The sequence below is a fragment of the Phodopus roborovskii genome, unplaced genomic scaffold (assembly GCF_943737965.1).
Source record: "Phodopus roborovskii unplaced genomic scaffold, PHOROB, whole genome shotgun sequence".
Classification (NCBI taxonomy): Eukaryota; Metazoa; Chordata; class Mammalia; order Rodentia; family Cricetidae; genus Phodopus; species Phodopus roborovskii.
In genome coordinates, this window is record NW_026125955.1 from 434,837 (window position 1) to 461,972 (window position 27,136).

The window sequence follows — 27,136 nt, forward strand, 5'->3', positions numbered from 1 at the left end:
TGCTGAGGAATCATTGTAACATGTATTTCTCAATCGTGTACCATGTATTAGAACTGTATCTCTGGCTTGGTGCCTGCTTTGGGAGCTGTATGGGAAATCTTGGAGGAAACTGGCCAGGACATGTCATCTGGGCTACTTAGTCCCCACAACTAGACTGGCATTGGAGTTGCTTCAGAAGCTTTTCAGAAATAGGAATCACGGAGAATGATTCTATGGGTAGTGTAGGTAGAGATTAAGAGCACAGGTTCTGGTTATTACACTGTGGGGGTGACCGTGAGCCAATTATGTGAACTTTCAGATCTCAGTTTCTTCACTAAAAGACCATTTAAAGGTCAGGATGGGTAAACAATGAACAGTCAAGCCAGCACCACAGGCAGCAGAATCTTCTCTGTCTTCCTCCATCTCTTTGAAAGAGGGTTTTGGGAACCCTCAAGATCCTTTTCATCCTTCCACCCCACTTCCTCCTTCCTTTCTTCTGTTCTGCCATTTCCCTTTTCTTGAAATGCAAAAAAAAGCCTGCTGTGAGGTGCAAGGTTCCCTTAGGTTGGGTGTTCAGGATCCCAGGCGGGACCTGTCCACCTTTGGGTGGCAACGACAACCCAGAAAAGCAGTGGTGTATTTGCCCGGTGCGCACCGAGCCCCGTACATTCCCATGTTTGCGTGCTTTCTCACTAGCTTCTCCAAGCTACATCCCCCACACTCAGGCTTTTGTAAGGCATGAGGAGTTGTTTTCTTTTTTCTAAATCATGACTGCGTTTTCATTTTAGAGGTTGGCATCCTCTAGTCCTCCAAGCATCTTGACATCTGCAGTTATTCTTAGCAGTCACGTCTAGTTCTCCACACAGGGGCTTGTTTACACACCCGCTTTTTCACTTATGGACCAAACCGCTGCAGCTACCCTGCTGTATACCATGCTGTGAACTCAGCAGTGTAAACAAGCAAAGAGGGTGTGGCCAACAAGAGGGTTGCTGGCTGGGCAGGCCTTGAAGCCTGCAGGGCTGGCACATTGATCCTTTGATTGATCCTTTTTCCTACTGTCCTTCACCTTTATACAGACCGATCCCGCTTGCCTGCAACATCATGAGAAATCTCAGGGCTTCCGGGTACCCTGTTTGACCTTCTAAAAAGCCCTAGAAAGAGTCCTGGTGTTTATGGGGCAGCTCACAGCCTGTACAGCCTCATCCTTCCCCCAGAATGGACAATTGGCCACATGCTCAGCAATGCCACTGGGCTTCTGTGTGGAACAGAACCACCACTCACCTGGCTGGTTCCCTCAGAGCCCCCAGATACAGTATGCTTGACCCAGAGTCCCCCATCCATCAGACCTAAGATTCCTGAGATTTGGGTTCCTCATTTCTTTAAAAAAAAAAAAAAAAGACACCATTGCCAGCCTGGATTGTAGCAATGAAATGTTGGTGAAATGGTTCTCCATTTCTTCCTCTCAAAGGGCAAACGTGCCTCTGTTACTAGGACCGTTTCTCCGCAGGAACCCTGTGAGGAGGCAGGACAGGGCAGAATGGGGAGACAGGCCTGTGAGATAGTAGGACAGATGGAGTTGGGGCAGGGAGGAGCTGTCCTGGAATAACTCCCATCAACTACAGGATTGTGAAGAGGCCACTCACTTTCACCCACAGGGCAGTGACTTCTAAGCCTGTATCCTTAACTTGAAGAGGGTGAGAATAAAACAAACAAACAAACAAAAAAAAAAAACTGCTGCCCAGTGTGGTTATCAGGATGAAGAATAATGGTAGCCCCTAAGTGCCTAGCCCAGCACTCACAAGTAGTAGGGGTTCAGCGGGTAAAAAATTCTTAATTCGTTTCTGAACAAGCTGAGCAAATCCTGGAATGGGGTGCAGTTTTTTTTTCTGACTCCATAGTCTATGAGAAAGAAGTAGGGAGATCTTGCTGGCCCTGGTTGGCCTGCTCTGGGAATTTGTTTCCAGCCAGCTCATTGGAGTCCCATAGCACCATCTAGTGTCCCAAAGTGGAAGGGCCCTCCATCTCCACCTTGCCTACCTCATTCCTTCTTTCCAAGCACTGCTTGGACCTTCTTTGCCTAGAGGATCTGAAGGCTTTGGACTAGCATAGATCAGCTAAGGTGCCTAAGAAGTACCACAGGTCCCCATATATGTTCGTTCAGTAACACAGATACAATCTTTACACACCCTTTTTTTTTATTGAGGAGAGAAAGCTTTAGCGTACAGAACAATTTATCTTCACAACACAATAATGCAACAGTAACAGTCACGACAGTAACATATTTGTTTCTCCCAAGTCTCCAGGTATTCTTGAGCTACCCTTATACCCAGCATGCATCCCCCCACCCCCCACCCCAACCCAAGGAGGCACTCAAAGCTTCGGACAGCTCCTGTAGCTGTCACATCACAAAAAATATTGAAGATCTGGGAAAGAAGGGAAAAGGTCAAAGGAAGTCCAAGCCCCCTCTGCCCCCAGAGGCCTACAAACCAGTTTACTGCTCAAGTGTGCTCTCCCTGGCTGAGGCTACACATGATCAGAGTAAGAAGCACCACAGGGTCAAGCAAGGCCTGTGCCAAGGAGGTCTCTGGAATGTGAGGTACAGGACACCTGCCCTTTGCAGTTCTCCACAAGCACACAGACAGCATGACCAGCATGTTGACATCAGCAGACAGGGTCCGTAGCTTCGAAGAATGGCGCTTTTCCTTCTGGAACCCTCACCTGAGGAAAGAAGCTGGAAAACAACACAGAACAAAGTCTTCACATGGCTCCTTACCCCTGCCCTCTTGGGAATGGGGAAGCCAAACACCTGAACTGTCTAACAGCTCAGGAGGGTGGAATGATTCCACACCACATAGTGACAGCCATTTCAGTGCCGCTGTTGGCCCTCCAGCAGGATGACCTCAGCTTTGAGAACCTACTAGAAAGAAATGAGCAAATGCTGCTTCTGTGTGGTGGGATTCTGCATGTTTGCAAGGGGGTTATTTTGTTCTTAATGTGTTCTCTGCTTCCCAAACTTTCCATAATGACTATATGTTAATTCTTCTCTTGCAAGGAACCATTGTAAAGGTAGCAACAAGCCATAGGGACCCGATTCTACTGATCCTTAGGGAAAGAAACAAAAGCAATAAGCCAAAAGGTGCCTTACCTCTTGCTGATGAACAGAGATCTCACCCTAAACCAGTCTGAGGACTAGGTCTGTCTGGGATTCCTCTTCCTTGGGTTCCTTCCTCTGGTCTTTGCTTCAAATTCTGGAGAGCTGGGTCCTCATCTTCAGATTCCAATGAGGAACATACTCTATTTGCAGTTTCCTGCTGGTCAGACCCCAGGGGCTGAACTTGCTCAGCTGCTAGGCACTGTGCAGCAAGTTCAGTGTCCAGGGTCAGGTTGGACCAGCAGTGAATTGGGCTGCCATTTTGTGGCCAGAACTGACATATTACATGTGTAGTTTTCACTCCAGCCACAGTATTTTCTGGACCCAAACTGGACAGCAGGTCTCTTTCTAAGGGCACCTGAATTTGTGCCCACAAAGGCCCTGGAATGTGTAGGAGGCAGTCATGGCTTAAGCCATGCTGGCACCAGGCCTGGAGGGCCGTGGAGGTGTTGGGCAGCACTGCTTCATGGGTGCAGTCTCTGGAGAGCTGGCCCTGTCTTCTTCTTTCAGAACTGAAGATTCCTTAGAGTCAGAGAAGCTTAAAGAGTAGGCCAGCAAGGCCACCTCCACCACCTTGAGGATACAGTCTCCTCAGAGGCCTCTAGCTGGAGCTGCAGGCCAAAGCCTAGCTGGGCAAAAAAGGGCCCTGTTCACTCCTTAGGATGTCAAACTGAGCTGTGATGCTGCTGCCAGCTCTGCCTCCCCCTCCCCTTAATACCAGTCCTTTAAGGGAAGAAGGGCCAAGCCTGCTAAAGGGTCCTGGTGCAGGAGTCTGAGGGAAGGTAAATCCAGTACTGAAAGTGAAGTCAGTTTGCCACCATCAGCCAAAGAGAGTAAATCTCGAGTCAAGCTGTCCATTGCACGCATGACTTTGCATATTCTCACTGCACTAGGTATAGGTTCCCCTTTCAGGTCCTTCTGCTGGACATAGGGCAAGTATATATTTCTTGGTGCCATCCTGTTCATTGTCTAGTAAGTGGCCTCAGTGGCATCAGAGTTTAATGGAACCTGTCCTTCAGATCACTGGGGGCAGATCACTGAGGCATTGGGTGAAGTCCTGTTGAGCCAGTCAGGATAAAACCGTAGGACACAGGGCAAAGAAACACAGGAGAGGCAAAGACTGGGGACAACTAGAGGAGAAGACACAAGTGACCAGTGCATTTACAAGAACAGGCCCAGAAACTTGCTCTCCATCTTGTGTTAGAACTGAGCAGAATACCTGGCAAGAGGACAGTGACTACTGACCTCTCCTTCCCTAGTTAGCCTTGGTTGGGCACATTTCACTCTCTGGTTGTGGCTGCAAGCCAGTCTGCAATTCTGCAGGTGTTCTTTGAGTTCTTCAGGCCTGGAGCGCTTTCTTAAGGACTGGTCAGTAGATGGGGCAGATACAGCAGCAATAGCAAAGGCAAGGGATGTAGTAGAAGGGTGTGTTCCCCGTGGCCAACTCACCCCAGCATTCACACTCGAATTCGGCCTTGAGCTCGGTGGCCCCCCTGTCTAGGACTGAGGCAGAATAGCACTGAGGGACGTCTTCGCATTTGGCGTTGCCCCAAACGACTGGCATGGCGAATCAGTGGTGGAGAGCTGTAGAAGGGAGCATTGGTATCTGGAAGACCCTCCAGAAGTGGGACTCGATTCTGGTTCCTCTGCCTGCTAGAATGTATGGAAGGTGATATGCTTAGGTAATTCTCAGCATGGTAGCCTATCCCAGAGCTAATGGTCTGGGTTGAAGTGTCAACAAGGACAGGTTCTTCTATCTCTATCAGCTCTCCATGTAGGCCATGATGGTGGGCAGCAAGTGCATGCATGTGTACATGCATGTAGTCGTGCAAATACACATGTTGGATCTCTTCCCTCCCTTGCTCCTCTTCTGGCTCCAGGACCCTAACCTCAATTTCATCTTCCTCCTCGTACTTATTTTCACCACCATCCTCATTCTTGCTCATCTCCTCCTCCTCCTCCTTGTCTTCTTCCTCCTCTTCCTCCTCCTCATCCTCCTCATCCTCATCTTCATACTCATACTCATCTTCATCATCCTCATCTTCCTCATCCTCCATCTCTTCTTCCTCCTTCCTCATCATCTCCTCCTCCTCCTCCTCCCTCAGCTCTTGTGAGAAAACATCCATGTGCTTCCTCTGATCCATCAAATAAATCCTGTGCCCGCCTGCCTCTTCACCCTCATCCTCATTCTCACTGTAGCACTCCACACCTTCATTTTCATCCTCATTAGGAACTGGAACAAAATGGTAGACGCTATTTTGAACTCCAGGGAGTGGGGCTGCCTTGGGGACACGCGCTTTCTTTTCTATCTCCATACACTCAAGAATCAGCTCATCCAGGTCTGCCATTTCAGTTGACCATAAGAGTTCCTTTCGGAAAAAATCCGACAAACCTTTGAGGAATTGGTTTTGGAGGCGAGAGTCATCCCAAGACAAGAACTGGGCCAAGAATTGAAAAGCATCTACATAGCTGCCCAGAGTACAGTCTCCCTGCTTGAGCTTACGGATGGCCTTTTTAGCTACGCGTGAGGGGATGGGGCCACAGAATTCCTTACGGATTTCATCCAGGAAGCGCGGGAAGTTGGCATGCAAGGAGCTTCCTTCCTGAGTGACTGAGATAGCCCAGTCTCTCGCTTCCCCTGTGAAAAAAGAAATCAGAAAGGCCACCCGTTCCGCGCCCCCAGGGAAGTGATCCTCATGATCTGCTATGAAACTCTCTAGCTGCATCAGAAATTCAGCCAGGTAGACTGGGTCGCCTGAAAAGGGTTCTATGTCTGGCCGCTCCAGCGGTGGCAGAAGGGCCTGTAGGGGTGGCTCCTTTGACGCGGGGGAGTGCAGCTCCGACTGGGACAGGCTGGGTGACACAGGATTTTCAACGGACCCGTCGGGGTTGGTATAGTCCTGGACCACGTTAATCAAAAGATCATCTGAGACATACTCGGGATCTGTGCGAGGAGGAGGCCAGCACAGGAAAGGCACCTCCTCCTCGGGAGCGGGATCGGTCTCACTGATCAGTAATTCAAAGTTCTCCTCGGCAAGGACGGGCACTATGGGTATCGGCCAGCGAACGTAGCTCGAGACATTGCCCCGCAGGGAATTAACCTCAGCCAAGGCTCTTCCGAGCTGCAGGCCCAGATGGGCATTCTCTCCTCGAAGGGCATTTAATTCCTCTCGCAGGGCCACATTCGCCAAGCGGAGGCTATTGAGATTTCCCGCCGCCTCTGACATCGTGACTAGTTCCTGGGGCTTTCAGTGTCCCACAGCTGGGGGCAGGGACTTAGAGGGACTGAGGGAGGAGACAGAAATGAGGAGGTGGGCGCGGGAGGCGACCAAAGTGCGGCGACAGGGCGACGGGGTGCAAGCGATCCCGGGCCACACCCACAGGGGCTCAGTCCGGGACGCGTTACCTCTCAGCTGGGGTCGGAGAGGGCGGGCAGCAGCGTGGGACCGGGAGGCGGCAGGCGCAGATGAGATGCTGGCAGCGGTGGCGCGGACTGAAGCAGGCGAGCGGGAGGGAACGGACTGCGGCAGAATCTGTCGAGGAAAAATCTTGCGGACAGCGATCCCTCGCCTTTTAAGCGCAGCCACGCGCGCCCCCCGCAGGGGCGGGCCTTCGGGAACTGAGGGAGCCCACTGGCTCCCGCGGCTGCGCTCTCACTCACTCTCTCCTTCCCTAGCTGCAGCTAACTCGGGTCGGGAAAATGCGACAGCGACTGCCCACTCGAGGTCGTCATGGCGACAGCCAGTGAACGTGTTCCTCTCCTCGGGCAGGCCCCCGAGTGTAGAGGAACTGCTTCGCGAGGCGCAGCTCAATCTCCAGAGCCTGTTGCAAGGTACTGAGAGGGAGGGGGCTGCCTAAAGGCGTCTGCGCAGCAGGAGGGGGGCAAAGAAGAAACGGGGAGCAGCGAAAGAAAGAAAACAGTTCCAAAGCACCTCTCTTTTCACCTTCCAGACTGATGATGCTAAGACTGTTTCCAGAGCTGTCGCTGTCTCCCTCCCTTTTTGATTCAGTGGTCCATAAGGGGAAAGGATACAAGCTGAGGCAGGGCAAGGGGTCTGGCAATTCACAGAGAAGGAAATAGGAGCCTTCCTCAATGGAGACCCATATTCCTTCCCTTATCATAGCTCCCATGCCTTGAAATTAAACAAAGGGGACATCTGTAGGGTCTCCTAACCCAGACTCCACACACTGTTCCTGGAATAACTTCCCAATCACAATGAGCTTCTCCGTTGACATCATATCCCCAAGCTGGCAGTGTAGCTCAGTGGTAGCATGTGCAAGCCCCAATATTCTATGTCCAGCACCGCAAAAAGCCATCTCTTGCTACCCTTGAGTTTCTCTTCACTGGACAAAGAGCTGGATCCCCGAAGAGGTGTCTAATGAATACTAAATGTACAAAAGGTCTTATCAGTTCTTATTTCTCCACACCAGCAAATGTTAACTCCAGTGCAGAATAGAAAACACCTGATGGGCCTCCCAACTGGGATGCAGCCAAAACCCTTAACTCTCTGCAAAGGGCAGTGGTGATCTTGGAGAAACAAGATGCTGAGAGATAACAATGAGCCCTGTGTCCAGCAAGGAAGGGCTAGTGTACAAGGTGGGGGTGGGTGAGTGTGCTGTTATCACCACAGGCAAAATTAGGACTAGGGAGCAGAAACTCAGAGGGAGCACATTCTACCTCCAAAGAACAGCTTCTGACATGCTCAGTAGCCACAGTCCAAAAGAAGGGCTGTTCTTCAGGTGTCTGTCCCGAGACTGAAAAGGCACCTGGAAGGGCTGCTGAAGAGAGAGTCTGAGCATAGAGTGGGACACTAATGCAAAGGACCAGCCATGAGAGCAAGGCCCAGTACCAGATTCGGAGTTTCTTCAAAGCCATGGGTGTTGTTCTGCATTTCATCTAAGCCATTGCTTTGGTCAACCCTACTCAAATCTTACACATACTTATTTCCTCATGTTGCTCATGAACTTCGCTGTCGTCTATGCCACCACCTTCAGTTTCCTTACTTTTAGCCTCCCTAGACCTGAGCCCATCCACAGTGAAACCAAACCAACTATGAGTTCTTGCGGCCAGGTGTGGTGGCACCAGCCTGTAATCCCAGCACTCAAGAGACTGAGACAGGAGGGTCTTGAGTTCTGAGGCCAGCCTGGGCTACATGCAAGACTTTGTCTCACAGAAAACAAAGAAAATGTAAACTTCTTGCAGTTCGAGACAGAGTTCCAGACTGGACTTGTCAGTGTGGAGCTCATCTTGCTTCATGCACATTGTTCCTTGGTAGCACTGCAAAAACACCTGAAGAGTTGCAGAACCTCAGAAAATGGAACTGTTAGCAAAGGGTATCTACATCCTGAGTGTTGGCTCCCAGTTGAGTGCTTAAGGTGGGGGCCACCTAGAGAGGGCACGGTCCCCAAAACAGCACAGCTTGGATTTACTGCCTTTCTTTTCTCCTCCACCCTCACAGTCCCAAGAAACAAGCACTTTCCATTTCTGAAGCCAGTGGCCAGGAAATAGCTCAAAGAAGCAATCAGGCTGGGCAGCTTAGTGCAAGAGCCTGGCTCATTGTCCTCCCAGAGCCTGGCACTTGGCTGAGGCCCCCTAGAGTGTGTCTCCACTATGCTGTTTTTCAGAAGAATATGAGGAACAGTACTCAGAGGCCAGACTTCTGGGGCAGACCTTCCGCTCTTCAGATGAGGCCCCTAAGCCTACTCCCAGCCCAAGGCCCCAGTCTGCCAAGCGCCTGGAGTTTGTATTAATGGTGAGTTGCCTCTTCCCCAACCTGGGAGAGCCAGCGTGCACCCACCGACAGGGGATCTTGAACTGCTTGTGCGATCCCCTGGAAGCTGCTGCTCATCACTGCTCACTAGCAGAGCTACCACGAGGTCTCACTAGGAATGGCCCTGCACAGCAGGTGCCTAGCCAGGCAGCCTGTATATGGTTTCCTGCCTTCAAGAGGACGCCTCGAACCATTCTGCCTAAGCAGCCATCTTATGGGCACCAGCTCTTCTCCAGTCAGAGGCACACTTTTTCCATCACCCTCTCTCCCAACAGCCTGCAAAACGGCAGCTGAGCGAGGATGAGACTGCGACCCAGGGCGTGAGGGCCCCCGAGGCCTGCCTGAACCTGTCTACAGCCGACAAACAAACTGCCTGGAATGGCCCCTTCCCTCTACCCATCCTAAAGGAGAAGCTCCGGCTTCAGCCCTGCTCCACGCAGTCTGACCTTGTGCCCATCAACATCTCTGGTAGAGTTGCTTAGCACCACCTGTTTGCTTCCCTTCATGCAAAAGGCCCATCTTCTCCAAATGCACTGGGTGTGGGGGAGGGGGGGCCACTCTATCGGCTGCTGGCTCACTCTGCACTGTCCAGGTCTTGACTTCCCAGGGAGTGGAGGCTTGCAGAAGAGGGGACTATGACCCCCTCTTCCTCCACTCATATCTATCTCCACTGCTCCTACAACCGATACAATGTAACAGTGAACAAAAGCGCTTCTTTGCAGAATGTGCCAAAAGTTTTCTGAACTTGGGTCTTCTTTTGAGTTTAAGTGGGAAAAAAGTTTGTGAATTGTGTTTGTTTCAGGTAAAGATAATGTTAGAAACCCAATGCTGGGTTTGGAATATTACAAATAATGGGCAGAAGGAGTGGGGAATCGGAGCACTGTGGTCTAACTGTAGTGTAACAAGGGGAGGGGACACAAAGGGCACAGAGGGAAAAGACAGAAAAACCAAAAGGGGGCCCTACCTTGAGAGTAGAGAAGAAAGATTTATCTTAGTTTCCTTTCTCAGTGCTGTGAGGAGGCACCCTGACAAAAGCAACTTAAGGGGAAAAGCGTCTATATGGGTTCACAGTTATCAAAGGCAGCAGGAACTTGAAGGCAGCTAGACACATTGGGTCCACAGGCAGACGACAATGGCTGCTTGTTGCTGCTCGGTTCCCTTTCTCCATCTATAGGGTCCAGGATTCCCTGCCCAAGGAATGGTACCATCCTTAAGTTGAGTTGGGTCTTTTCGTGTCAGCTAATCAAGTTAACCCTCACATTCATGGCCAGAGACACATCTCCCAGGTGATTCTAGGTTCTGTCAAGTTGACAGCACTATCATAGTCTCCAGGCTGGGGTTCACATTCTCACTCCAGTGGCTGCAAGGAAAAGGGCCAGCCATATCAGGGAACACAGCAGGGGCCTGATAAAAGCAAGACCTCAATAATCTGAAGGGACCGGAGGAGGCCTGGAAGCTAGCATGGGCCCTGTTGTGTTGGAAAAGGCTGGTGAAGGCAATGAGGACAGTTCTGTCTCTGTGTGACCATGCTCCTTGGATATGGGTCCATCCACTGACCCTAGAGTCATCTTGAGAAAGAGAGGCAGGAATTAGAGCTTGTGGCCTAGGAATTTTTGCTAGGGGGAATCAAACAGTAAATGGGAGCCACACAAAGCAACAAACACTGATGCGCTCTGTCTAAAATGGCTATCTCACTTTCAGGATGGTCTTGAGTTTCTCCTGGGGAGCCATTTGCTGGGAAGGGGTTGCAGTGGTGTGACTGGCGGGGAGAGGAGGTTCCTGCTCAACCAGCCGCCAAGCTAGAGACAGGGAGGGGAACTGCCTGTTTAGCCCCATGGACCTCCTCACCCTGACTCTGCTCACAACAAATTCCTGAAACTAAAAGCTGACCCAGCACTTTAAGAGAATTAGATAAGGCTAAGTCAAAGCAAACTGCCAATTTTGCTCATGTGGTCAGGTGGCTGTAGGACAGACTATTGGGGTCCTAAATGTTGGGGTCAGTAGGATATCTTCCTGGAGCCACTATCTTCACCTGTTCTCTGTGAAGTCAATCTAGACATGATGGCACATACTTGTTGGTAATCACAGCACTCCAGAGGCAGGGTGATGAGGGCAAGTCTAGCCTGGATTACCAAATGAGTCCTTTGCTCAGAGAAGAAACACCCAGGACTACAGAGTGCATCTCAGTGGTAGAATGTTTGCCTTGAATGTAGAAGGCCATAGCTTCTGTTCCCAGCACCATAAGAAAAACAATAATCACAATCGAATAACATCTAGCCCCAGCAAGCAGTGATGCTCACCCCTGGCTATGCATGGGAAAAACCACCTAAGGATACCCAAGCAATGCTTCTACCTAGGCCCTCCTCCCAGAAAGTTGAATATTCTGTAGTTCAAATTGTGGATTTTCAAAAGCTACCCAGTTTATTTCAGTATGGAGCCAGAGTTGAAAAATACTGCTCAGTGCATCTAAGAAGTTCTGATGTGCTGCCAAGTTGGGAGGGATAGGGGAAGAGGGGCCACCTTCCTGGATGCTGCTATTCATGTTCATTGCTACTGCCACCATCCCTTCTCTCTACCTCAGGCCAGTTTCCACTGTACTTTAAACAGAAACCAGGATGCACCCAAGTGTCTTTATTTTGGCTACAGGGCAGCAGTTTGATAGACATGCAAGTTTTCGACACTCCTTGTTTAACACAGAGACAGCCGTGAACCCCAAGTCCACCCTGAGGCGGAGGCGGACCATTATTGGATTCTCTAACTTTTCTCAGCGAGACCCAGGTGACCCCAAAACAGTTGACTCCCTCAAACCCTTTCCCCATCTCCCCCTACTTCTGCCATGCAAGTGCCATTGTGGCAGTAGGGAACTAGAATAATTCTGGATAGAGGGACTTTGACTATCCTAAAAAAGCCAATGTGGTGATTAATGTTAACCAAGGGTCCTTGGCAAGACCAGCAATTGAATGCCGAAAACAGGTATCTTAGGCTAATAAATCCACTATGTTATTGTTTTCCGTTGCAAATATAATGTAAATTAGATACAAAGTACACACTGTTTATCCCAGCACTCAGTAGCAGAGGCAGGAGGATTGCCTCCAGTTTAAGGCCAGCTTGGTCTCCATGAGTTCTAGGCCAGCAAAAGACTACATAATGAGGTCTTGTCTAAAAAAAAAAAAAAAAAGAAAGAAAGAAAGAAAGAAAGAAAGAAAGAAAAAAAAAGTAATATTACCATATATGCTAAATTCATGCGAATTGATAAAAATGGGGAATCACTCGCCCAGTCCCTCAATAGTTGTCTTGTATTGACCCAATATAGCCACTGTGATAACTAAAGATATTTGTGTAGTCTGCCTGCCATGTGCCTGGGATGTAGTCAATATTTAACAAATGCTGGCTATTATGAATTATCATGTTATAATGGTCATAGCTGTGGATGTGAGAAAACTTGTGGAGGTTGGAACATCTGAATGGTGTTGTCACATCTGTGAGTTATCTTAAGTCTTTTATGTTCAAAGGCAAAAGGTGGCAGATAGCAGAAATATGGCATTCTGGCCAAGTCCAGATTCACTGCTGGAGTTGCGAGCCACACAGTGCTGTGGTCTTTAGTTAGTTTAGAAACTTCTGCTCTAGCCTCAGGACTGATGAACCCTGGTGTCTGCTAGTCTCATGAACCTAGGGAGAAAGTATGGGGAAACCCGAGGTAGTCCCAGGTGACGTACTCTGAAAAGAGCCATCAATGCTGCAAAGTCTTTCGCAGCCATCTGGCCAATTGAAGGGCACCCTGTGACTAACTGTGTGGTGATGGGCAAGATCCCAACTTCCCCCAGCATCCTCATCTGTGAAAAGGAAGAACCAAGGAATTCTGACAAAGCTGTTGGCAAATGCTACTTGGCACAGAGTTGATCTTCTTGTCATAAAACAGCTGATGGGGGAATCCCTTTGCTGTACCAGTAACATGTGTTTTCCATCTCCAGGTCACAGCAACAGCCCAGCAGGCAGTCTGGCCTGCTCTGCCACCTCAGACATCAGGCCTGGCCACTCAGCTCAAGTTGTTCAGGGAAGAGTTGCTATTGGGCAAGAAGCTCGGTTCCCAAGTCTCACCTCGCCAGGACTGAGACACCCTTCTAGTGAGCCTGCAGACCCTCACCAGGCACGCAGTGGCCCAGACCCTCCTGGCATGGAGAGCATGGCAATGGTGTACAGTGTTCCCAGTTCTTGCAATGGACCAACAGAGTCAACATTCTCTGCTTCCTGGAAGGGAGATGCTTTCACATACATGACTCCAAGTGCCAGCAGCCAGGGCAATCAAGCCAGTGAAAATGGAAAAAAACCTTCCTCTGGGAATTCTTGGGTCTCTCTGAACACACTCCCACCTCTGGTCCCTAAGGAGGCGGCTACCCTCTTTGTCACCCGTGACAACCCAGCAGGATGCACTGGTCTACCCAGCTACTCTGAGCACGCCACTCAACGAAGGCAAATACCAGAAAGACCTCCCAAGATTGGCCTTCTGGCCCGTGGTACCTCAAGACTGGAAACAGGTCCAGGTGGGACCAACAGATTCCGGGAGCGGTCACTGTCTGTGCCCACAGACTCGGGTGTCACCTCAGTGGACTATGATGAAGAACAGAAGGCTAGTGAGGCCTGCATCCTGCCTTATGCCAGTACAAGCTCTGAAGGCAGCAACAGTACCGACAACATTGCAGCCCTCAGCACTGAGCAGGAGGCGCGGCACAGAAGGCAGAGATCCAAAAGTATTTCGCTCAAGAAGGCCAAAAAGAAGCCCTCTCCACCCATGCGAAGTGTCTCACTAGTCAAAGATGAGCCAGTCCTCCCACCAGAAGGTGAATTGGCACTGCCCAAGGACCAGAGGCCCAGGAGCCTTTGCCTCTCCTTGGAACACCAAGGGCACCATCCATCTCACCCAGATGCTCAAGGTCACCCAGCCGTGCCAACTCTCAAGGATCCAGAAGGTACACAGTTCTCTCACCACTGGTATCTTACTGACTGGAAGTCTGGTGACACCTACCAATCCTTGTCCAGCTCCAGCACTGCCACCGGCACCACAGTCATTGAGTGCACTCAAGTTCAGGGAAGCTCAGAGTCCTTGGCCTCCCCTTCCACCTCCAGAGCAACAACACCCTCCCAGCTCTCTATTGAGGTGGAAGCCAGGGAAGTAACTTCCCCTGGAAGGCCCACTGGACTGATGTCCCCTTCCAGTGGCTACTCCAGCCAGTCAGAGACTCCCACACCCACTGTCTCCATGTCTTTGACCCTGGGTCACTTACCCCCTCCAAGCACGAGCGTCCGAGTACGTCCAGTGGTACCAGAAAGGAAGTCATCACTGCCCCCAACATCCCCAATGGAGAAGATCTGCAAGTCACGGTTATCATTTGACCTACCACTGACCTCATCAACCACCCTGGATCTGTCGGGGATGAGTATTTCCATCCGTAGCAAAACCAAGGTGAGCCGCCATCACTCTGATACCAATTTTGGAGCCAAACTGGCACAGAAAACTAGTCCAAACCAGCCAATCATGCCCATGGTTACTCAGTCTGACCTCCGTTCTGTTCGCCTGAGGTCAGTTAGCAAGTCTGAGCCAGAAGATGACATTGAGAGCCCAGATTACACTGAGGAACCTGGAGCTGAAGAAGTCTTCACCTTGCCAGAGAGAAAAGTGAAGCCTCCCATAGCCGAGAAACCTCCACTGGCCCGAAGGCCTCCAAGTTTGGTTCACAGGCCGCCCTCTCTCCCTGGGGAGTATCCACTAACCTCTCCTACTATGGCTATGACACCCAGGAGCTCCGCTCCACACATGAAGCAGCTCCCCCAAGACAGCTACACCGTGTTGCGGAAACCAAAGTCACCCAGCTTCCCCAGTGGCAGGAGTCCTGGGGAGTCAACAGCACCCTCCACCCTCGTCTTCACACCTCTTGCCAGTTCCTCTGGTGCTTTCTTCTCAGGAACACAGCAACCTCCCCAGGCCAGTGTAGACGACGGGGGCTCCAAGGTGAGAGCCCTGCCTGAAAGAATCAGTCTCCAGAGCCAGGAAGAAGCTGAGAAAAAGATGAGCAAGATTCCACCTCCAGTACCAAAAAAGCCCAGTGTGCTCTACCTGCCTCTCACCTCCCCTGTAGCTCAAATGGATGTCTGCATGGCAGAACCACGGCCGCCTTTCAGCCCCATCATCACCCTGGAGGAAGATGCCAAGTGTCCTTCCACTGGTGATGACCTGAAGTCACCTGGTAAAAGGATGACTTCGCCTCTTCACATTGACAGTGAAAAGGAGGCCATCTCTCCAGGTTAGTAAGCTGTCTTTTGGATTTTCCCTTCGGTTGCAAGAGGAAGGGATGTGAGACTAGAGTTCAGAGACAGAGCCCTAGTATGGTCAAATCTGTAGGGAGCACATGTAGAGAGCTTGGGTTAACTCTGAAAAGGAACTGCAACTTGGCCTTTCTGTTCAGGAGATCAGGATTGACCCAAGACAGAGCTCCAAGGCTAAGTCTGGATAATCTACCCTTGGCACAGGCACTATGATAACAAAATCAAACAAAGCCTTAGCATACTGGGACTTCCTGACCTCATCTGCCCGGCCAGGCATGCAGCCCTGGGAGTCCCGCTCACCAGACAATAGTTTTCATTAGCTGCACTAAATTTAGATTGGTGAATGGGCTCAGTACTCCATAAGACCAAGTTCAAATGTTCTGGAAGGCTCACGGGATTCTGAAACCATGTGCTGTCACCACCTGCACCCTTTTCCAGTGTCTTTCAGAAGAAAGGTCATGGCCTTCCTTGCATGGTTTGATTCTAACTCTCCCTGAACTTGTAAGACTAGACTAGTTAATGATTCTCCTTTTTGGTTGATGTTGTTTCTATGGCTTTTTAATTGTAAGATATGTACAACACTTAGAGTTTAAACACTTCCATATGTTTGGGGGTTGGCAGTGCACAGGTTGTGTTGAATATCTTCCATTGCCATTCTTTGTCTTTTGAGACAGACTCTCTTACAGGACCCAGAGTTTATTTATTGGCTGGACTGCCTGGTCAGCAAGCCCTGTGCATTCACCTGTCTCCATGCCTCCACCAGATCTGGATTACTGTGGTTATAGGCATGCCCAACAGTGTCCAGCTTTTACATGCATGCCAGGGATCCAAACTCAGGCCTTCAGCCTTGTATGAGAGGTGCTTTGCCAACTGAGCCACTTTCTTGGCACCAACTCCTTTTTTGAGACAAAGTTTCACTGTTACCTAGGCTATCCTGAAAGTCACAATTTTCTTACCTCAGCTCCCTGCCCCCCACCAGATGTTGGAATTGTAGATATGTGCCACCATCCCTGGCTTAACTTTAACCATCTTTAGCCATGCAGTTCATTAGAGTTTTAGAATATTCATGTTGAGTAACCCATCTCCAGAATGCCTTTTATCTTAGGAAAATGAAGGTCTACAACCTTGAAACAACTCCCCCTTCCCCCCACCTCTCCCTCTTTCTCATCCCTCTTTCCTTCTCCCCCGATGAACACAGTAATACTTTTCAGGTCTATGGATCTGACTGCTCTGGATGCTGAGTGGAGTCATAGATTTGGTGGTTTTTTTTTTTTTTATGACTTGCTTATTTTTATTAATGTCCTCAAGGCTCAACTGTGTTTCTCATCATTTTTGAATCCTAAATACTAAACAGCAAAATCTCATGACCTTCTTTAAGCTGATCTAGACTTTCAGCATAAGTTAGTCACTGTGACAAAAGCCAGTGAACATGTCAAAGCCACAGGTTATTTTCAATATGCTCCCTCCAACTCCACAGGCTCCCTCCGATCCAAGCACGTCTCATCCTGTCCCCCTCCCTGGGTGAGAATAATTGCTTTACCCTTCTCTCAGTATCTTGAGTTTTTAATTATGTTTTTATAACAAGGGGGGCTGGGGACATAGCTCAGTGCCAGAGAGCTTATCCAGTGTGTGCAAGGACCTGAGTTCCATCCCCAGCACTAATTTTTTTTTAAATAAGAAAACCAGCATGCTCAGATGATCTGTTGTAATGAAAAGCATGCATGAGAACAGGAGTCTGGGACAGTCTTCACCATGTGGGCATTGAAGGCCTGGGGGTAAATCATTAACCGTCTGTACTTCATGTTCCTCCTAGCAAAATGGAGACACCAAAGGCCTCTGCCCTGCTGTCCATGCAGAGCTGCTTTGAACATTGAGGGAAATGACGAGATTGCATATGCTCTGTCCTAGCTATCATGGTCCAAGTCATTCCTTTTGGTTCTTATGCCTAGGGAGGTCTGTAGAACCAAGCACCGAAGAGAAAAGTTTAATCAGTGATAAAACAGCCGAGTGGATCTCAGAGGAAGATGATGACGTGTTTGTGGCTTCTCGAACAACAGAAGATTTATTTACTGTGATACACAGGTCAGGATAATTTTCCTTCATTGTAATTGCAATTGCTTTCCCCTTTTCTACCTGAAGAAAAACTGCTGCCTCTGAGCAGCCATTGGAATTGCAACTGGAGATTAAGTCCTGGTACCTACATATATGAGCGCAGTCTGGGGCCTCGCATCTCAAATTCACTGATATCTTTGGTTGAAGTGGAGGAGGGGAGGACCAGGTGCTGAGAGAGGCCCCTCGTCTCCTAGCAACTGCTTGGCCTATTGTGTCTCCATCTGCTCCCTCACAGCTCTATCTGCAGTCAGAGACATTTAACCCTTCACAGAATTTCTTGTACCACAGAATTCTATCACAAGGTGATATGGAACAGTGGGAGGCATATGAAAGCAAGGACTTAGGCAGAGGGGGAACAGAAGTGTGCATAGGGGCATGAGGCAGGGGCTTGGTAATGAGGTGCGTGACTCTATGAGCCCAGTTACTGGAACTGGAGCACCAGTTCAAACCAATTCCAAACCCCTGGCTGTTTTGATTCAGTCACTGAGCTACTGGACTTGATTCTTTAAGTTTGTTTTTTATCTCAGAACTAATAAGGACTGAACGTAGGGCAAAGGGCATAGGGCAAGTGACTGCAGTTGTGGGCATTGAAAAGCATGTAAAGAACAGAGGGCCCTACAAGGGACCTGGGAGCTAAGAGGTGAGGAACAGCCTATCAGCACAAAGCTGACATAATGCATGATTTTGAGCACATCCCTGGCTGGCAGTTCTTCAAAGCTTTGCTAGCTGTCTGCTCCCTGAATTCACTCAGACCAGTCTTTCTCTCATTTAGGTCCAAAAGAAAGCTACTGGGCTGGAAAGAGCCCGGGGAGGGCTTCACAGGCAGCAGACCCAGCTCCCATTCACCAGTGAAGATTACAGCTGATTCTCCCACCAGTGAGTCTGCTGCTGCCTCGGGGCCAAGTGGCAGTGCCTGCCTAGATGCTGGCAGAAATGATGATTTCAAGGCCTTGCTCCAGAAGAAGGGAAGTAAGGCAACTCCTAGGACCCGCCCCTCAGCGGCTGAGCTGCTGAAGACCACTAACCCTCTGGCTCGAAGAATCATTGCACAGTTCTCAAAAGACTATGAAGCCACTGACAACCCCAGTACCTAAGCCCTGCTTCTTACTTACTAGACCTGAGTAGAGAAGGGGGAAGATAGAGGGCTTTAGAAAAGAACCAACCACAGGAATGACAAAAGCATCTACATGTCTTTGACGTTAACTCACACTCTGGATAGCAGAGAGGCCAACATAACACAACTGAGCTTACCAGGCACTCTGATAGGCTTCAGACCATCTGCGTTTCCATGCTTCCATCCTTGCCATGACTGAGTATCGGGGCCCTTCTTATCCTCTCCCAGCGCTGTGCACTAAGAAGGGACCCTTAGATATGAGAGCCTGTATGCCACCTTTTTCAATGTCCTAGCTGTTTTGTCCACTGGCTCCTGTTACTGAGAGGCACGGTGGGAGAACAGATTGGGGACTTCCAAACCAGAGCTGGGGACAGAGGGTGCCAATTCCATTGCTGATTATCTGTTCTTCTGGGGTGACCTTGATGGCCCTATGTGAAGACACAGCCGGACACTGAGGCCTACTCAACCACAGTGTGACTTTCCTCCAGAGAGAGTTCTGCAGGAGGCATGCACTAATCTCAGCATGGGGTTGATTAGATGGCTTTTGTGGTGCAAAATATGAACGTGACTCCTCCAAAACTCCATGCCTTTTTCAGTTTGATTGTCGATGCGGAGATCAGGGTGATGAGTTTTAATAAACTTTTAGGACCCTCCCCCCATTAGTTAGAAAAGATGGGACTGGGTGGCTTTGGCTGAACCAAGCTCAGCAAATGAATGGGACATTTGTTCACTCACATCTAGCCAAGGTAACTTGCATGTGCGCCTTGAGGTCTTTTGAATGTCTGTCAACATGGGTAGCCAGGATCTGTGCCCAGCTCATGCTGTATACTCCAAGAACTCTCATTTCACTCGCATGTAACATTCATTACAGGATGTAATTAGGTAAAGGACTATCATCAGAGGCTCCAGGAGTAGAAAGTAAGTGTACCTTGCCTCACATCATTCGATTCAGAGTGTGCTTTTTGTGCTTGTTTGGGTTTTGTTTAAAGGAAATCGGACTCTGCAGACTGAAAGAGATCTACGCAAAATCAAAAAGGCAACCTGCTATGGCCCATAATGCAAAAGGGCTATTTAGATACTGCTGTTTGGCCAACTTTATGCTAGCCACATGGGTGGGGAGGGAGGGAGAAGAGCAGCTAGGATAAAGAAAAAACTGAAAGAGTTCCAAAACAATCAGAATTACCCCTTCCCTTCCAAAGCCAACCGGCACTAGCTGTTCTTGTCAACCCAACTTTGAAAGCAAAGAATGCCTGATTTCCATACACCTTATTTCTGCGGGGCTGGGGACAAGATAAGCAAAGCACGGAACACAGAACCTGCTGGCCAGTGTTGGAAAGTTCATTGTCTTCTGGTCCCAGCGGGCCAAAAGGACATGAACTTGCAGTGTGCTTTGCAAAAAAACAAACAAACAAAAAATTCCCTGACCCATTCCTCCTGTACTCTTGCCCTAACTCCTGCTTAGTCCCCTGGAAGATGCAGTAAGAGGTCCAGAGACAAGCAGATCTCCAGTTTGATAGGTCACACTCCTTAGCAATGGGAAGAAAGACTGTTAGTTCAGTTGCCCACACTCCAGAAGGGCAAAGTGGCTGCAAAGCTCCACTGAGTACTTAGAAGACTCAGGTCTCTGGCATAGAATCCCTAAGCTGAGATCCTTGCTTGGGTGGTTCTAGTTCTGAATTCTAGACAAATGGAAAAAGATCAAGCTCATCAACTCACTTGCAACTAGCTCTTCTCTCTCAGATTTAGAAAGAAGCACTTAAATAATAGGCAGTTGGGGAAAATCTAGTTACTTTGAAAGTATTTAAACCATTTCACATGAATATCTTAACCAAATTTCATGAGTTTTGCTTAAATTTAAACATGAGTCAGTCAGGAATGTGGAATATACCGTTTTAATCACTACACCCGGGAACTGGAAACAAGCGGATTTCTGTGAGTTTGAGGCCAGCCTGATCTATATAGTAAGACCCTGACTTCAGTCTTGACTGTGGTTTATACATAAGTATCACACCAGACCTAACTCAGAATTCCAAAAGACAGAGCATTTTCCTCTGTGGGGAAATGAGGGAATGGGGTGTCCTTGCTTCTACCAGAAGCAAAAGGCTCCCTGGGTCTGCTCCCCTAACCATTGTGAATTGTTGAACTCTATTGTATGAGCATATGGGCTTGCTACTTTTGCTGATTTTTTTTTTTTGGAAGTGTCTTGTTTGTTTCTTCTCATGGGCTTTGCCAACCCCCTCCCTTGCTACCTCCAGAGGATTCCCCCAAAAAGTGTAAACTGAGGTTGTTTCAGTGACCCAAACGAACCCCTGCTTTCCTCTCTACAACTCTGTATGCCTGGAATGTCGAGACCATGTCTGCATCACTAGGACCCCAGAAGCCCATTAGCACAAGAGGATTTGGGGCAGCGAGTCTGCAGTCAGAGAAAACTCTTACGACTAAGAGTAGTCATTCTGTATTTCCAGATTTTGCAGGGAGCGGACCTAGTCCTAAACAACCAGATTGTTAAAGCTAATGATAATAATAACTACCAGTCATTGACTAGCACATCACCAAGCATCTTTCTAATACTTCTCTCCTGCCCTTAATACCATAAACTTCAACTTTCTCCCCTGAGTACAATGTGCACTTCCTGTGAGGCTGGAGGCGATGTGGGAAACCCTTTCAGGGAGGTCTCAGGAAGTTACTACCACTGCTGTGACATACAGCACGCATAAGGAAAGAGAGTAATCTATGGATGGCATACACAGCAAGTTGGAGGGAAATGAAACTGGCCCCAGGTGGTAACCCTCTGCTTCAAGCTGTTCCTATCCCTATTTGCCCTCCAAATCTAGTCCTTAGTGACAGGTGGCTCTGTTAGAGTAGCTTCAGTATATATAGTCAACAGTGGGGGAGATTCCCCCCCCACCCAGAGGCAGTTAATGGATATCTACATTTGCACTTGGTGGGTATATATTTGTGGTTCAAATGTGAGTGGTGGAGAGCAAGTTAGTCTTACTACAAAGTCTGACTTGGCTTGTGGCTCCTCTCCTTTGCCTGCACTATTGGCCTGCCTGTGCCTCCCTCCTGGCTCCAACTTGTCTTTTAGTCCTAACACCCATGAACTGCACCCACACCAACAGCTCAACCACAAAGGAGTCAAGGCCACTCATTCATATTAGCCTCATGACCACCAAGGTTGATCTGGAAAAAATGACCTTGAATGTACAAAGATGGGCAAGTCTCCACGGTTCCCCCAACAAGCATTCTGCTTGGCATCTACTTTATCTAGACAACAGAGATCCAGTTGTTGTCTCTGTGTACCTGTCACTCTGAGCAGATCTACTCATGCACCCGCCCCCCTCCTCACCCCTAACCAGTCAGGAAAAAAAAAAAAACTAGCTATCACTCAGTCAGTGCTCTGTTGCTCACCGCTTCTGCCCTCTATGTTCGTCAAGTCTGTGGTACAATGGTGAGCTTTTCCTTTGATATGATTTGCCAGGGCCAGGACTAGGGTGAGGCGATTGGGGAGACGCCCACTCTCAAGGCCCCACGAGTGCCTTACCCTTGCCACGGCCCTGTGATTTGCACTCTGTAAAGTAGTATCGGTTGTTCCTCCTCTGAGTGTAGTTCTGATTTGGGGGCAGGTTTTGCGCCAAGTGTTTTCTTCCTGTTTCTCCATTTGTTGCCAAAAGCCTTTGTGTGCATTAAAGAATCTTCAGTGTTATCACAAATATTTCAGCTGGCAAGTTAGCACCCCGTTCAGGAGGAAAACTATGGCCAGAGAACTTCCACAGGAAGGTGGAGGTCCACCCTGTGGCCTTCCTTCTGTTCTTTCTGCTCCTTTCTCCCTTGTAGTCCTTGTGGCCCAGCACGGATTCTTCTTAGTGCCTCCTACTTTGTTCTCCTCCTAAGAAAAATCATGCTCTCAGGAAAGGGATGAATTCATTGACTTGAGATTGGGAGGCTTAACGCTACCTTTTTCGAGGGTTGCTTGCATTTTAACAGGGGAACAGCCTTAAGCCAAAGGAATGAAGTTCTTGCAGAATGTTAGGCGTCAACTAATTGTACAAGTTCTTTTCCACCATGGAAAAACCAGACTCCCTGACAGCTGACTCCAGAGGACAGAAAATATGGTTTTCTCCTGGAATCATTGTAGTTAGTAGCTGATGGTCAATTATCTAGATAACCCTGTGCTATTATATTACTACCAAGGGACTCTGAGAGAAAGCTACTTAGAAGCCTCTGAGAAGGCTTAGCTCAAGCCTTCATATTGTACATTAACATGTTTGTGTAAATGGAATTAATACTACTTACCACTTAGGTAAAAGACACAAAGATTTAAGAAGTTTGTGAAATGTGTCCTGTTTGTGCAAGGTGACTCTGTCGAGTCCATTTCTTACTGATGTCAGTCGTCCAATATCTGTGGTGGTTATTAAATTGGGTGGAGGCGGGTAGTTACTAAGCACAGGCCTCACTAGCCCTCCCGCTATTTGTCTTTGTTGTGTGCTATGACTCTGGCTTGGTGTGAGAAGGAGACCTTATCTAAACCAGAGCCCCCAGTCCCTAAAGCCTTTGCATGTATTTCAGCTATAAGTGACCAAGGTAGTAAGGATTTAAAAAGAACAAGTGAGTAGGAAAGAGGGACAAAGCAGTGCCTTTGTCAAAGGTCATTGAACAGTATGATGATTTTTTAAAATGGCATGAAATAAGCCAAGTCAAATTATTTTAAAATACTTTGAAATCAATTTATGGAGGACTGCGGTTGTGAATGGTTTTTTGAACACATGTTGGAGGCACTTTAATAAGTTTAGCAAAAAAAAAAATTTGCCTAATGAAGATTGTGTGAAATAAATATATACCTTTGTTCAGTAAAGGCCCAAATCTAGGCCCCTGGTTCTCAAAGTGTGGTCTTGGAACCACCAAGAGCAACATATGAGAGAGAAATGGGGGGAGAGAGGGAGAGAAATATGACTCCTTTAAGCCCCCAAATCACCAGATCCACGCCTCTCCAACAGGCTGCCTTCTCCACCACTATAGTTGTCAGTCTCTGGCAAAGGTGTAGGTGTGTGGTGTTCTTGCTCAGCTACACATCTGTATGGTGTTAAGAAACCGCCAGATTGAATCAGGCCCATCTGGCCTGGTTTGGGTTTTAAAAACAGTAACAACAACAAACAACAACAGAGGGGTGGTGCTGGTGATTGTGTTTGGTATTTATTACCAGCCCTTAAAGGAATCTCCAGGAGGGCTCTTGAAGAAACAAATTGGCTTTTGAGGTTCCGCCTAAGGGACGAAGTGTGCCATTTGATAGTATTGACCTCCCCCTACAGAAACACACATCTGAACCAGAACAACCAGTTAACCCCTCTCAGCCTCTTTGTAATGCTAAGCTTTATAGAAATTTATTCCGTACGTGGTCTTGAGATTTTCTATGTCCAATTTTATAAAACGTTCTGCATGCAAACACAGCATTGTGGTCACTGTACCAGTCACCTCAAAGCCATTCCTCCTTCATGTGTGTGTTGGTGGAGAAATACCAACATGGGTGTATTGATGTTTCTTGATCAATTGTAAATTACATTTTCATTAATTTTTAAATGAGATATATTTACTCTGGCTAGCAGTTAAAATTTTATTCTTTTTATTATCTTTCATTGCTACTTTTTTCTACTGAATCCAAGGCTTACTTTGGGGGGGGATTTCTTATTTCTAGATTATTGTATTTCTCTTATTTCTATATTTATCTATAATCACAGAGTGTAAAAGCTGAAAGGGACCCACCTCCCTCGTTTCGTAGAGGAAATTACGGCCCAAATGGGCCAAATGGCTTGCCACAGGTAACACAATGAGTGTGAGGCAGGGCCCAGCCTCCATTCTAGGTGTCCTGCCTCTGAGATGAATGTTTTGTCATTTAAAGCACTATATTTATGAAGACCCCATGACTGGCTTCTACTTGTCTAACTCATTAATTTCCCAGGTATTTCAGTGAAAAGAAATCTGTATGCTTTAAGGGAACATGCGAAAGCGTTCTTCAGTTAATGAATCCAAAGAAAATCTGGCTTTAGTTTAGAAATTCATTTCCTTCCATGTTTGCTATCTGTGCCCTACTTTGTACAGTGAATGTTTTCCCTAAAAGCTATGTGGGGAAATGGATTTATATAGAACAAATTTCTTTTTTTAGTAGGAAAGCTTCCCTGTGTAAGGGAATCTTATATGAACTTTTTTTTTTTTTTTTTTTTTGAGAAACAAAACAGAACTTTTTGTTGCTCGTTCCTTAAGGTCTTTAATTACTTATTAGTGTGAATTTTTATTTGCTTTTATTTAAAGTAGGGCAAACCAGTGTTAGCTTTCCTAGAATTTCCTAGAACCTTACCTTCCTAATCTTTTTGAGAAATCTTCAGACTGTTAGATGCTTATGAGCTATTCAATTGTATTCCAGAAACTTCACCTAACTTGACGTTTTGCCAATCCCTGGGCTCAAATTCCACCTCTATCCGATCAGATAATAAGAGAGTTCCCCAATCAGTACTTATCGCTACATGTGGTCTCTTTTCCGGAACATTCTTTGCCCAGTATTCCTTAGTGTGCTCTTACTTTAGCCATCTCAGGCCTCATTCCATAAATCAAGCCAACCTCACCGTCCTGTAGACTTTTGGGCACTACACCTTGAGACCTTGGCTAGTCATATTGAGCAATATTTCCAGTTACTTCCATGGTCCCATTTCTCTTGGATCTCTTCTGACTTCCCTTTCCAGACCCAAAGGCTTCTCTCACCAGAGAATGATGGGATTTTCCCCATCATTTCAGGAAATCAACAAACGTTTCCTATAAAGAGCCTGGGAGTAATCGTTTTAGGCCTTGGGGGTCACATATAGTCTCTGTAGCAGATTCTTTTCTTATGGCTGTTTGTTCATTCACTCATTTTACAACCCTTGGAACATATAAAAACCATTCTCAGCTCACAGGCCATGCAAGGCTGACCCCTGGTCCCTACGACCATCCCCACGTGAAAAGTGGGTGAGGGCTAGCACCATGGCTCATCATGTAGAGGTGTCCGACACCAAGCCTGGTGACCTGATCTGTTTGAGTAGAACCCACATGTCAGGAGGGGAGAATCAACCCCTGCAAATTATCCTATGACATCTGCAACATGTGCACACACATGGGCTCATAGATACAAACAGATAAATGTAAAACTCTCACAATTTTTTTTTTTTTTTTAGTTGAGACTGTTGCAAACTGCTTCACATATTCTGTACCATTAGAACAGTCTGTCCACATTGGGACAAGAACAGGTGAAGGGCAGCTGCATATGGCAGTCTTTCTTCGTGTCCCCCTATCACTATATTGATATAGAACACCTTATTTCCTTCTATGGCTCTTTGCCATTCATAGTGCCTCTGTTTGCCCAAGATTGAGGTAAGCTATTAGGAAAGTTTACTTAGTTCTTTTGTCCTGTTCTTGTTCTCCCTGTCTTGGGCCACCTGCCATATCCCACACTGCTATCGCCAGTTTAGGGTTCTGTCATTTAAAAGTCTTCTAGCGCACACCATAAGATTCCAGTTCAGTTTACGATTTCTTGGAAAAATCACCAGCTTCCTGGTTCCATGGGCTGGTTTTAAAACCCGGGATACACACACACACATACCTCTGTCCTAATGCAATTGAGACCTAGCTCTAGACAGCATGGAACCCCAGCAAGAAACCAATGGGGTCCAGGAAGTATCTGCCACAGTGTCCCCTGCCTCCTCAATTCCCACCCCCTAGAGTGTGTCATTGCATCCCTCCAACCAATAGGCATCCGAAACACTGTTTTCTTCACCTCTCCCTCTATCCTGCTCCCATCCTACCCCATCACACTTTCAGATTCACGATTCTCACGCTCACTGTGTGCGAATTGGGGTATACCAGTGGTTGCAAAAGCGTGCACCTGGGTCAGTGTGTTTTCTACACCTGGCTGCGAATCACACCTGAGTGTGTGCCCAACATACGGTGCTCTCATTGGTCCTCTGGTCCATAACCAAATCTAACAAAGACTGGTCAAGGAAGGGAATGGCATAGCAGGGATCCCAAGGCATTACTCTTGTCTTTTGAGAGCTCCTTTGCATTGAATTGTGCTGGTTCCCGTCCCATGGAGCCACTTAAAGGAACGCCTCTATGTCATTCCTGGGCAGGCTAGTTTCCACAGAGCCAGGACTTTTATTACATGTGGACTCGGTTACTGGGACAACAGACTCACATCTTTGGCCCTTTAGCGTGATTTCTGTCATTTGAGCCCAGGGATCCATCTACCCATTTCTAAATTTTCAAACATCAGAATCAAGTGATTTTCAGGGTTTCCTTTCTGAAAACTCCCATGGAATGGTTCATTTCTGCCTTCACTTTAGGATTTCCAGAATTAGGAAGGGAAGGAAAGGAGGGTTGTGCCTTGGACCCAAGAGGAGCACAAGTACTGTGCCGGCTCAGAAGCAAAAAGAAGACTAAAAGCTAACTGCTGCGCAATCCCAGTAGAGTTGCATTGGGTTAGTGCCGCAGTCCATGCTCCTGGCCCCACTATGACCTGAAGACAAATGCCAGATGGGAATGTGCAGAGTGATGGCCTACACTGAAAGGCAGGGATAATGCCCAACCCCAGGGATGGGACTATGTCCTGGATTCCAATTCCAGGAGAAGCAGTAACTAAGAGAGACCACAAACCTTGTCTTTGTA

At 48.0% G+C, this 27,136-nt stretch overlaps 2 protein-coding genes across 5 annotated transcripts in view; one reads left to right on the forward strand and one right to left on the reverse strand.

The window, feature by feature from the left end:
* The window catches only part of Nhsl2 (NHS like 2), a 241,411-nt gene extending 222,310 nt beyond the window's left edge, over positions 1-19,101 (forward strand). For 2 of the 4 annotated variants that reach the window (XM_051179152.1, XM_051179153.1), the window contains 7 exons: positions 6,807-6,962; positions 8,756-8,883; positions 9,177-9,369; positions 11,548-11,679; positions 12,873-15,200; positions 17,172-17,304; positions 18,107-19,101. In XM_051179152.1, coding sequence (XP_051035109.1) covers positions 6,807-6,962; positions 8,756-8,883; positions 9,177-9,369; positions 11,548-11,679; positions 12,873-15,200; positions 17,172-17,304; positions 18,107-18,428 — 3,392 coding nt within the window. In that variant the 3' untranslated portion in view covers positions 18,429-19,101. The remainder of the gene's footprint in view (positions 1-6,806; positions 6,963-8,755; positions 8,884-9,176; positions 9,370-11,547; positions 11,680-12,872; positions 15,201-17,171; positions 17,305-18,106) is intronic. The other 2 variants (XM_051179154.1, XM_051179155.1) reach the window with 2 other exon arrangements.
* On the reverse strand, positions 2,157-6,604 carry Rtl5 (retrotransposon Gag like 5). The gene is made up of 2 exons (XM_051179156.1): positions 3,125-6,604; positions 2,157-2,710 (listed from the first exon to the last, which is right to left on the reverse strand). Exon 1 carries the CDS (start codon positions 6,355-6,357, stop codon positions 4,588-4,590), a length of 1,770 nt encoding a protein of 589 aa, XP_051035113.1. The 5' UTR covers positions 6,358-6,604; the 3' UTR covers positions 2,157-2,710; positions 3,125-4,587.
* Positions 19,102-27,136: the final 8,035 nt, after the last annotated feature.

Coding starts and splice junctions, on each gene's coding strand:
- Rtl5 (XM_051179156.1), bottom strand. CDS start 6,357: ATGTCAGAGGCGGCGGGAAATCTCAATAGCCTCCGCTTGGCGAATGTG.